The sequence below is a fragment of the Melanerpes formicivorus genome, unplaced genomic scaffold (genome assembly GCF_026170545.1).
Source record: "Melanerpes formicivorus ecotype bairdi unplaced genomic scaffold, bMelFor1.0.p_v2 SCAF_118, whole genome shotgun sequence".
Lineage (NCBI taxonomy): Eukaryota > Metazoa > Chordata > Aves > Piciformes > Picidae > Melanerpes > Melanerpes formicivorus.
Window position 1 is genome coordinate 395,318 of NW_027142470.1, and position 12,377 is coordinate 407,694.

The 12,377-nt window shown below is 49.6% G+C and overlaps 1 protein-coding gene across 1 annotated transcript in view; it reads right to left on the reverse strand.

Annotated features, from left to right (window-relative positions):
• Positions 1-12,377, reverse strand: part of MATN1 (matrilin 1) — a 29,039-nt gene that overhangs the window by 14,979 nt on the left and 1,683 nt on the right. Inside the window, exon 2 of the mRNA XM_068167457.1 lies at positions 7,545-7,891. Within this exon, the coding sequence (XP_068023558.1) occupies positions 7,545-7,891 (347 nt within the window). The remainder of the gene's footprint in view (positions 1-7,544; positions 7,892-12,377) is intronic.

Below are 12,377 nucleotides of genomic sequence, written 5' to 3' on the forward strand. Positions count from 1 at the left end.
CTCCTGGAGAGGCTGGCAGGGCTCTGCTGTGAAGGGCTTGTGCTGGGCTCAGCAGGTAGCCATGTGGAGAGAATTAAGAAGGGCTGAGCATTGCTGCTGCTGCTCTCAAATGGCTGAACAGAGTCTAGAGAACTCAGAAACTTTCTGTTTCTCAAGGTCACAGTATCACAGTACATTAGAAGTTGGAAGGGACCTCAAGAGATCATTGAGTTCAACCCTCCTCGGCACTCTCCACTTGACACCCACCCCTCAGATATTTATGCACATTGATCAGATCCCTCTCACTTCTCCAGACTAAACAGCCCCAGGGCTCTCTGTCTCTCTTAGGGGAGATGATCAAGTCCCCTAATCATCCTCCTGCCTCTCCATGGGACTCTCTCCAGCAGGTCTCTGTCTCTCTTGAACTGGGGAGCCCAAAACTGGGCACAGTATTGCATGTATGGCCTCACCAGGGCAGAGTAGAGGGCGAGAAGACACTCCACAGACCTGCTGGCCACACTTTTCTTGATGCACCACAAGGGCACATTGCTGTCCCATGCAGAACTTGCTGCCCACCAGCACTCCAAGGTCTTCCTCTGTGGAGCTGCTTTCCAGCAGGGCAGCCTCTAACTTGCTCTGGTGCCTGCTGTTATTCCTCCCAGGATGCAGGACCCTACACTCGCCCTTATTGAGCTTCATGAGGTTTTCCTGCACCCAGCTCTCCAGCCTGTCTAGATCAGTCAAAACTTTGACTCACTTTTAACAACCACCACCACCACCACCACTACCTTTCACGTTCCCTGTGAATTCCTTTCTGCATCCTTCTTTGTGTCACTCCTCTCACATTCAAATCCCCCCATGTTCTCATGACACAAGTTATTCTTGGCTAACTAAGACACCAAAGGATTCATGGGCATCCCTAGGTGTTTGGATTCCAGGGCTGCCATGTGTAAAGCAACCCAGCAGCTAATGAGGCAGTGGTGTCTCATTATGCAGCGTGTGACATGAGTGTTGTAACAGCACTGAAAGGGGAATTGGGCTGGAAGCTGAATCAGCCCTTGATTTTCTCAGCAACTTGACAGTCTATTTGTTGTTCCTCCCAAAGAAAGATAAAAGTAATTGGGCACCCCTGTAGGTTTTGATAAAGGTATAAACAGACTCTGCTCCCAGCTCCTACAGCTACAAACAGTGATTTTCCCCTGTCCTGGGGTGGCTTTTGCAGCAGAGAGCTCAGCAAGACCAAATGATCTTGTGATGTTTTGAGCAGTGTCCCACATCACTGCCAAGCGTGGCACAAGGGCTTGCTGGACTTCTCTTGTGTGAAGGAGCAAGGACTGTGTCCAGTATTTGTGGAGGCTTCATCTCCCTAAATTGCTGTGTGACCTATTCATCCTCCCAGGCAGATGAAGAGGCCACCCTGAGCAGTTGGAGGGACACAGAAGGGAAAGGTTTGTTGGATTTCAAGGCCAAAAAAAGAGAGTAAAAAATGATCAGAGAACCAAGGAATAAAAATGGTTTTAGCATCTCCCACCTTGGAGATATTAAAAAGCTGTATGGACATGGTCCTGAGCAACCACAGAACCATGGACTGGTTTGGGTTGGAAGGGACCTCAAAGATCACCCAGTTCCAGCCCCCCTGCCATGGGCAGGGACACCTCCCACCAGCCCAGGTTGCTCAAGGCCTCATCCAGCCTGGCACTGAACACTTCCAGAGAGGGCACATCCACAACCTCCCTGTGCAAAATGACCTCCAGAGCTCCCTTCCAACCTTAACCTGTCAGTGAGTCTGCCTCTTTGACCAGATCCAAAGTGGAAGGAAAGAAGGAAAAGCCTGCAGTGATTTTTCTTTCCTTCTTTTGAAAAAGAAGATAAAGATATGGACAGCATAAAGAATGAACAGGACCAATAAGGTTCTGCTTTTGGGGATGCCCAGGAAATAACATTTCAGGAAGGCAAAGAAACTTCAGACTAACTAAGAGAGATTTAGAGTAGATGGAAGGAAGACATTTTTAACACCGAGGGTGGTGAGATCCTCTCCCAGGTTGCTCAGTGGGGTGGGAGATGCCCCATCCCTGAAACCATTCCAGGTCAGGTTGTTTGGGGCTCTGAGCAGCCTGATCTGTTGAAGAGCTCCCTGCTGGCTGCAGGTTGATTGGACTTGCCAGCCTTTGAAGGTCCCTTCCAACCCAAACCACTCTGATTCAGGGATTCTTTCTACCACTGTCCATAGGACACATTGCTGCTTCAGCCATGCTACTGCATAAATCAACTGCATCTCTTTTCCAAGTGTTTGGACATTCAAGCTGAGGGGTTGTTAGGTGGACTAGAAAGACACAGAAGCTCTTTTATGTTCACCGAGATGACAGGAAGCCAGGAGGACTGCAGGAGCAATGTTGAGCGAGTTGTCTGGCAGCCCAGCTGGAAAGCAGACAACAGCAAGAAAGCAGAGCATGGGCAAAGAGGTGACTTAAATGGTGTGGAAGGGATTTGTTAGCTAAGGATCCAGCATTTCCACAGACAGCTCAGTGAAAATGTCTCTTCAATCTGCAGCACTGGGCAGTGCTGCATGCAAGGTGTCAGGCTGCGTTAGGCTGAAAAACCAGAGAGCAATGCTGGGAGTAATGATAACAGTGTTGTACAAATCAGGGCTGTGTCCCAGCCCTGACCTAGACATGGTCACCTTGCCTCAAAATAGGCTCTAGGGGATTTAGGTGAAGACTGGAGGAAATAAAGTAATAGAGAGGTGCCTGAGGGCTGCAAATTGCTTGGGTTGCTGGCCTGGAGGAGAGTGGGTCTAAAAGATCTCACTATTTGTTCCATTTGAGAGGTGAGTAATCAGAAACCCAGGGAGATGCAATGAGACTGGATATCAGAGCCCTCCCCTAGGATCCATAGCCATAACCCAAGTACCATTCCAGGGGCAAGGAATGGCTGCAGGTTTCCTGTTTCTTAATTTCCCCCCTCTGTTGGGTGGAGATATCTGCCCAGCTCAAGGACCTGAGGCCTCTGGGGCTGGAGCTGTGTCAGGGTTGTGCTCAGTGTGGGACTACTGGTGCCATGGAGAGGGAAAAGTTACTCTTCCAGCAGTGAGCTCCTCATGTGGAAAGTGGCAGATACCTGGAGCTGTGTGAACTCCCTTTGCTGTTCTTCTGCCACCCTTCTCTGCTGACAGGACCAAGGTCAGAGAGAGAAGAACCTCTTCAGCCACCTTGGTGCCCCTGACTCTTTTTCTCTGCAAGTATATCTTTAATCATAGAATCAAGCAGGTTGGAAAAGACCTCAGAGATCATCAAGTCCAACCTATTACCTAAACTCTAACACCTTCTGACAACTAAACCATGGCTCCAAGGGCCACATCCAAGCCTTTTTGGAACACCTCCAGGGATGGGGACTCCACCACTTCCCTGGGCAGCACATTCCAGTGGCCAATTACTCTTTTTGTGAAGAGCCTTCTTCTCACCTCCAGCTTAAACTTCTCCTGGCACAGCTTGAGACTGGGACCTCATGTTCTAGAGCTGGTTGCCTGTCTACAGCCTTCCTTCAGGTAGTTGTAGAGAGCAAGAAGGTCTCCCCTGAGCCTCCTCTTCTCCAGGCTAAGCAACCCCAGCTCCCTCAGCCTCTCCTCACAGGGCTGTGCTCCTGACCTCTCCCCAGCTTTGTTGCCCTTCTCTGGACACACTGAAGTGTCTCAGTGTCCTTCTTAAATTGACGGCCTCAGACTTGGACACAGTACTCTTCTGGACCTATGAGGGTAGAAGGGATGGAGCTTGGGGAACAGCCTCACTCCAGTAACAACCTTGAGCTGTCAAGTCCCAAAGGCCACTCTGGACCCTTTTTGGGAAGAAATTTCTCCTAACATTAGGATTTTTTTTTTCTAATGTTTCCTGACCTGAACCTTCAGAGGACACAGTCTCAAGCTGCTCCAGGGGAGGTTTAGGCTGGATGTTAGGAAGAAATTCTTCATAGAGAGCTTGGCCATTGGAATGTGCTGCCCAGGGAGGTGGTGGAGTCACCATCACTGGAGGTGTTTAGGAAGAGACTGGATGGGGTGCTTGGTGCCATGGTTTAGTTGATGAGATGGTGTTGGGTGATAGGTTGGACTTGATCATCTCTGAGTTCTTTTCCAACCTGGTTAATTCTATTCTATTCTATTCTATTCTATTCTATTCTATTCTATTCTATTCTATTCTATTCTATTCTATTCTATTCTATTCTATTCCATTCTATTCCATTCCACTCCATTCTATTCTATTCTATTCTATTCTATTCTATTCTATTCTATTCTATTCTATTCTATTCTATTCTATTCTATTCTATTCCACTCCATTCTATTCTATTCTATTCTATTCTATTCTATTCTATTCTATTCTATTCTATTCTATTCTATTCTATTCTATTCTATTCTATTCTATCCCATCCCATCCCATCCCATCCCATCCCATCCTATCCTATCCTATCCTATCCTATCCTATCCTATCCTATCCTACCCTATCCTTCCTTGCAGCTTGAGGCTGTTTCCACTCTCCCTGTCACTTGTTGCACGTGAACCTCTCTCCTTCTTGGAGCTTCATCCCCCACAATTTCTGGAGTGAGATGAGAAACAAACTTCTTTTGCAAGGGCATATTGAAAGTGCTTGGAAATAAAATTGTCCTTTTCTTTTCCCCCCTCCCTTCCCTCTGTCAGTGCTCAAGAACTGAAATCTTGCTGCTGTCTGTCATCCAAGCTGTTGGCAATTTTTTTTTTGCTGGCATTTTCTTTCTTATTAAACAGTTTTTTGGGTGTTTGTTTTTTTTTTTTTCACTTCAATGAACATAAAAATGTCTGCAAAGCAGACACAGATATTATCATCCACTTAATTATTCTGTTATTGGTTTCAGTTCAGCTGTCTGGTTTTGTGCTAAACAATACTCCTCACAACCAGACGTTTCCCATTACTTTTGGTGTTGTTCCTTCTGGGCAGAAATGGCCTCTTTGTGTGTGGCTGGGAATGAGCCTGCTAGCAGGACACCTGCAGCTCCCACTCAGCTCAGGGTTTTCTCCTGTGGGGTGCTCTGGCCAGGCTGAGATGGCAGAAGAGCTCTGCTGGAGACCCGCCGCCTTCCCTGCCACCTTCTGGGCACCTCGGTTCAAGAAGGACCTCAGGGAACCTCTTGAGAGAGTCCAGCACAGAGCCACAAAGCTGCTGCAGGCAGTGGAACATCTCCCTGTGAGGACAGGCTGAGGGAACTGGGGCTTGGAGCTTGGAGCAGAGGAGCCTGAGGGCTGTCCTTGTTGCTGGGGATAAAGATGTACAAGGATGGAGCTAGGCTCTGCTCAGGGATGTCCAAGGGCAGTTCAAGGGGCACCAAGGGCAACCTGGAGCAGAGGAGGTACCAAAGGAACAGGAGGGAAAACATTGTCACTGTGAGGGTGCTGGAGCCCTGGAACAGGCTTCCCAGAGAGGCTGTGGAGTCTCCTTCTCTGGAGCCATCACCCCCCGCCCCCCAGCCTGGATGTGTTCCTGTGTGCCCTGCCCTGGGTGCCCCTGCTCTGGCAGGGATGTTGGACTGGATGATCTTTTGAGGTCTGTTCCAAGCCCTAACATTCTGTCATCCTGTGATTCCCACCAGCTTCCCTGGAACAGTTTCACTGGAGGAAACATCTCTTCCCATGCAACATCTGAAACAGTTCTTCAGTGAAGTCATGCCTGGAGAGAGTGGGCAGCCCCCAGCTCCCTGAGCCAGGAGTCTTTTCCAAAGCCTGGTGGGAGCAGGCAGTGTGGATCTCTGCTACTGCCCCTCCTGTGACCCTAGGCAGACTTGTTGCTGCTCCTTGGAGAGGGAGGGAAAGCAAAACACACCTTGGCAGCAGCAGGCAGGTGCTTGAACCTTCATAGAGCAGCAAATGTGAGCTGAAGGCTGAACCCACATTTAATCTCTGTGGAGTTGTTCAGAGAACTACTACTACCTGAGTCTTGCACCTACAGGAGCTTCAAGCTCTCTGCTAAACACTGCTGATAATAACAGTGTGTCAGAAACACCTGGCAGTTGGGCAATGATTTCTTGCAGTGAGCCTCAAAGGATCTGACAACCAACCAAACTTACTCCTGTGGAACACAGCCCACTGCAGTTAGGTCTTGGACTTCCCATGCCACAGCTGTGCTGTTCATAGACTCAGAGAATGGGCTGGATTGGAAGGGACCTCAAAGATCATCCAATTCCAACCCCCTTCCATGGGCAGGGACACCTCCCACCAGCCCAGGTTGCTCAAGGCCTCATCCAACTTGGCTTTGAACACCTCTAGGGAGGAGACATCCACAACCTCCCTGGGCAGCCTGTTCTGCTATTTTGCTCCAGGTCCCACCTAAGCTTGAGTAATGATGAGGTTCTGATGGCAAGAATACACAGCTTGGCAAGAATATGTATTCCCTGCATGCTCAGGAGAGAGTTTTCCTGATGCTGGTCACTGGGCTGAGGTTTGGTTGTGCTCATGGACAAATCCAACAGGAATGAGGTCTCTGGGGAATCATTTTTTAGGACTAACAATGAATATGGGTCAGGAACAGCAAGGCCTTTGCAACCACATGGTTCAGCTGATTTTATACCACAGCCTTAAATGCTAAATGGCCAAATCAAGTCTGTGCACATAAGACAATACCCAAATGGAGAACACCACCCTCAGCCAACCCCTGCAATGCTGGAAGAGCAGGGGAGGGCCTGAAACAGCACTTTGCTTTATACCTGCAAATGAAAAGGGCCATGCCAAAGCAGACCTTCAGAAGGTTGCCTTGTGTTTTGCTGTGGTGGGTTCTGAAGCACCTTTATCACTTGATCTGGGAAGAGCAGCATTGTTTACACCCAGCATGCCTGGCTGAAAGCTTCATCTCACAGTGCCATGCTCTTGCAGGAGCCCTGGAAGCAGGCAGCTGTGCCCCAAAGGGCAAATACTCCAGGCAGAGAGGAAGAACTGCAGGTTTAATTACCCTGGCAACTTTTGGTCAGCTCTTCCCCAAGCTGAGCTTTGTTCTCAAGAACAAAGAGAAGTGGAAGGTTTCCACCTGTCAAAGGTTTGTCACGTTTCACAATTAACCCCCACATGTCCCCACACACCCAAACCACTGAGAAAATCACCTGGCATAGAATCACCTGGCTTGGAAGGGACCTCCATAGGTCAACTGGTACAGCCCTCCTGCAATGAGCAGGATAATCATAGAATCATAGAATGGTGCAGGCTGGAAGGGACCTCCAAAGCTCATCCAGTCTGACCTCCCCACAGTCAGCAGGGACCTCCCCAACTAGATCAAGTTACCCAGGGCCTCATCAAGCTTCATCTTGAATGTCTCCAGGGCTGGGGCCTCAACCACCTCCCTGGGCAACCTTTTCCAGTGTTCCACCACCTTCCTAGTGAAGAACTTCTTCCTGATATCCAATCTATATCCTCCACTGGATCAGATCACCCAGAGCCCCATCGATCTTCACCCTGAATACCTCCAGGGAGGGAGATTCCTCCTTTGCTGATCTTTCCAACCACTCCATGATGAGTCACCAGGAAGAAGGTGTGTCCAAGGAAGAGATCATTTTCTTACCTTGTTAAAACTGGGAGACCTCACCCTGGCCCCTTCAGAGTCGCTGAAGGCTCTGCTGATGGCAAACTGGATGGCCAGGCCGGTCATAGTCCCAGTGGAGAGTGGCTCTATCCTTCGGACGGCTTGCAGCAGCCCAGCTTTGGTTTGGTGGGTCTTGAGGGAGAACTCGTTCTTGACAGCACTGGCATAGTTGATGACACCCACCCGGGTGGAGTTGGGGCCCACGTCCAGCCCCTCGATCACCTTGGACAGGAAGACCTTCACCTTCTCAAACTCCTGCGGGCGCACGCTGCGGGAGCTGTCGATGATGAACACCAGGTCCGTGGGCTTGGTTCTGCACAGGGTGCCTGGGAGAGGGAAGGGAAGGAGGAGAAAAATAACAGACAAAGAAGAGAAGAGTATCCTAGGAAGGAAAGAATCATAGAACGGTTTGGGTTGCAGCCAGGTGGGGGTTGGTCTCCTCTCCCAGGCAACCAGTGATGGAACGAGAGGACACAGTGTCAAGCTGCACCAGGGGAGGTTTAGGCTGGATGGTAGGAAGGAATTCTTCACAGGGTGATTGCCCACTGGGTTGGGCTGCCCAGGGAGGTGGTGGAGTCACCATCACTGGAGGTGTTTAGGAAGAGACTGGATGGGGTGCTTGGTGCCATGGTTTAGTTGATTAGATGGTGTTGGGTGATAGGTTGGACTTGATGATCTCAAAGGTCTTTTCCAAGCTGGTTAATTCTGTGCTTCTGTGATTTGAAGGGAGCTTGAAGGTCATCCACTTACAGCTACCCTGCCATGGGCAAGGACACCTTCACCATCCCAGGCCACTCAAGACCTCATCCAACCTGGCCCTGAACACTCCAAGGAGGGGGCATCCATAGTCTCCCTGGGCAACCTGCTCCAGGGAGGTTGTGGAATAGTCTTCTAAGAGCAGCAGCTGAGGGTGAAGGACTTGCAAGCTTCAAGCCTTTCTCTGCCTGCCTCAGAGGGGCCCTGTGAGAACACTTTAACCTAACATTTCTAAATGTTCTCTTTCCTTTCCTGGGAAAGCATCTGTAAGAAAAGCACAGTGATGGGATGACAACTTGTACTTGTGAGGGAGCAAGCTGCTGAGGGAGCAGCCTGCACTTGGGGCAGCAGGTTCCCCACTTGTCACCCCAGGCTATTGCTAATGTCTACACGAAACTGAAGTCACTTAAGGCAGCACGGAGGAGGCATCAAGCTGTGAACTGAAGCCTGTGCATGCACTTCTGCATCAACAAAGGCTCAAAAGGAGTTAGCTCACTTTGGGTATGGATAAGCAACCCACATGGATGTTAATTAATGAGATGATGCCTTGGTCATGCACGACCAGCAGCGGGTATGAAGCTCAGTGGTTGGAAGATGATCAGAGGGCTGGAGAACCTCCCCTATGGGTCAGGCTGAGAGCTGGAGCTGTTTAGCCTGGAGAAGACAAGGCTCAGGGGGAACCTTGGAGCTGCATTGCAATATCTGAAAGGGACCTACAGGAAGACTGTTCAGAAGGGCCTGTAGTGATAGGACGAGAGGCAATGGTTTGAAACTGGAGCAGGGCAGATTTAGGTTGGACATCAGGAGGAAGTTCTGCACAGTGAGAGTGAGGAAATACTGGAACAGGTTACCCAGGGATATGGTTGAGGCCCCACTCCTGGAGGCATTCAAGATGAGAACTGATATGACCCTGGGCAGCCTGCCCTAGGTGGAGGTGTCCCTGCTGCCTGCAGGAGTGCTGGACAAGATGCCTTTTGAGGGTCCCTTCTAACCTGCTGCAATCAGTTTTGCATCCAGATACCCGACTGAACTAACTCGCACAACTGCTCTCATGTTTGCCAGCCAGTGCCACTAATGGTGAAACACTGTCAGCAGCAAAGAGCAGCTCTGCTTTATTTGTGTGAGCTGCTGGGGGAGAGGACAATGGAGAGATGTAGACCCATGTAATTGATAGTTAATCTCTACCAGCCCATAGTAAGACATGAATAGCCACTGCAGAAAGCAAATGCTGTAAACAGGAAGCATTAACAATGCAAAGAGCAGAGTGATTTGGGGTTTAATTTCCCATTTTCATGCTGGTTTCCATCTTCATTTGCAACCAGGGTGAGACATAAAAAGGGCTGATATTTTTTTATGGCTTCCTAAATGAATTGTCCTATTTCCTACCCCCCCCCCCACACCTCAGATCCAGAGTGCTCTGTTCTCTCATTTTTTCCCCTCTCATTTAGCTTGTCTCTGTAAGGGCACCAAGGGCTCTGTTAATATCTGATTTCCAGGGAGAGGGATGATGTAGGTTAGCTCATAAAGGAGATTTCTTTTTAAATGGGAGCTTTTGGGCCAACAAATCTGTTCCAAATTATGACATAAATATTATAGCTGGTCCTCAGTGTGAAATCTAATGGAGCTTTCAGTCTTTCAGGCAGATGAAAATAAATACCCTGTGATAGATCCATAAAGAATCTAATCAGGTTGGTTTCCTGAGAGATGCTAATGTTGAATCTGCTTTTGGCTCCCAGAAAGGGCTCTCTAAACGATGGGCAGAAGGGAAGCAGGCACTGGATGCCTTGTCAGGTGCTCTGCTTTCCACCAACATGCAAAACAACTCAGCTCTAGGGAGAAGGACCTGGGAGTGTTGGGGGGACAATGAGTTCCCCATGAGCCAGCAATGTGCTCTTGTGGCCAGGAAGGCCAATGGTGTCCTGGGGAATATGGAAGAAAGAGTGTGGGCAGCAGGTCCAGGGAGGTTCTCCTCTCCCTCTACTATGCCATGGTGAGGATACATCTGGAGTCCTGGGTCCAGTTCTGAGCTTCCCAGTTCAAGAACTACTGGAGAGAGTCCAGCAGAGGCCACCAAAATGCTGAGGGCATCTCTGGGAGGAAGACAGGCTGAGAACCCTGGGACTGTTGAGCCTGGAGAAGAGCAGCCCCAGAGGGGATCTGAGCAATGCTCAGCAAGAGCTAAAGGGTAGGGGGCAAGAGGCTGAGGCCAGACTCTTGTCAGTGAATCATAGAATCATAGAATCAATAAGGTTGGAAAAGACCTCAAAGACCATCAAGTCCAACTTGTCACCCAACACCACCATTGAGGTGGTGCCCAGAGACAGGACAAGGGACAATGTGTTCCATCTTAACAGGAGAAAATTCCTTGGTGTGAGGGTGCTGGAGCCCTGGAGCAGGCTGCCCAAAGAGGTTGTAGAGTCTCTCCTTCTCTAGAGACTTTCAAAACCCTTTGGACATTGTGACCCTGGGCAAGCTGCTGGACAGATGGGCAGAATCCAACAGCATGAGATTTAACACATCCAAGTGCTGGGTTCTGCACATTGGCCACAACAACCCCATGCAGTGCTACAGGCTGGGGTCAGTGGCTGGAGAGCAGCCAGGCAGAGAGGGACCTGGGGGTACTGGTCGATGGTAGGCTGAACATGAGCCTGCAGTGTGCCCAGGCAGCCAAGAGGGCCAATGGCATCCTGGCCTGCATCAGGAACAGTGTGGCCAGCAGGAGCAGGGAGGTCATTCTGCCCCTTTACACTGCACTGGTTAGGCTGCACCTGGAGTACTGTGTCCAGTTCTGGGCCCCTCAGTTTAGGAAGGAGGTTGACTTGCTGGAACGAGTCCAGAGAAGAGCAACAAAGTTGGTGAGGGGTTTGGAACACAAGCCCTATGAGGAGAGGCTGAGGGAGCTGGGGTTGCTCAGCCTGGAGAAGAGGAGACTCAGGGGTGACCTTATCACTCTCTACAACTACCTGAAGGGAGGTTGTAGACAGGCTGATGATGGTCTCTTCTCCCAGGCAGCCAGCACCAGAACAAGAGGACACAGTCTCAGGCTGTGCCAGGGGAGGTTCAGGTTGGATGTTAGGAAGAAGTTCTATACAGAAAGAGTGATTGCCCATTGGAATGGGCTACCTGGGGAGGTGGTGGAGTCGCCGTCATTGAAGGTGTTCAGGAGGAGACTTGATGGGGTGCTTGGTGCCATGGGTTAGCTGTTTGGGTGGGTTGGATTGGTTGATGGGTTGGACATGATGATCTTGAAGGTCTCTTCCAACCTGGTTTGGTTTATTCTAATAAAGGTTTATTCTAATAATAAAGTGGGTGCCCTGCTTTAGCAAGTGGGTTGGACCTCCTCAGAGGCCCCTTCCAATGGCTACATTTCTGTGATAACCTTTCCCCATAGGGGTGGTTCATTTTATCACCATAATTCATTGCAGAGGAAGGAAAAACTCAGCTGGGAAGCCACCTACAGCACTGCAAATCCCTTTACCAGCAGCTGGTTCTGCCCATTTTACAGGTGAGAAATGAAGGTACAGAGAAAAGCTCACAGTCCTGCAATCAGTTCCTCCAGAACTAAAGCAGATTTCCCCTTTGCCACTGCAGCTAATGAATCATCCCTGTATTGAGTGACATACCAAGGGGGAAAAAAAAGTGATTTGACTCTTTTTATTTTACCCTAGGAAGAGTGGGATCCAAGAGACATTTTGAAGTATATCTTCCTTTCTTTTCTTTTGCCTGGAAGCTGTGTGATTTCTTTTTCCCCTGAATAGCATTTTTAACCTCTGGGTTTCTATTTTATGAGTGTGAAGTATATTCTAAGGAAATGAAGAGAAAAGCTCTCAGGTGGGAGCTGTAGGATTTCAGCCTGCCTGGTCACAGCCACTGTGCACACATCAGGGTCTGCAGGACAGACCTTGGTTATCTCCAGGAGGTGACAGGCAGGCTTGCTTGATCTGAATGCCACCTTAGAATCATGGAATTGTCAGGGTTGGAAGGGACCTCAAGGATCAGCCAGTTCCAACCCCCCTGCCATGGCCAGGGACACCTCACACTACAGCAGGTTGCTCA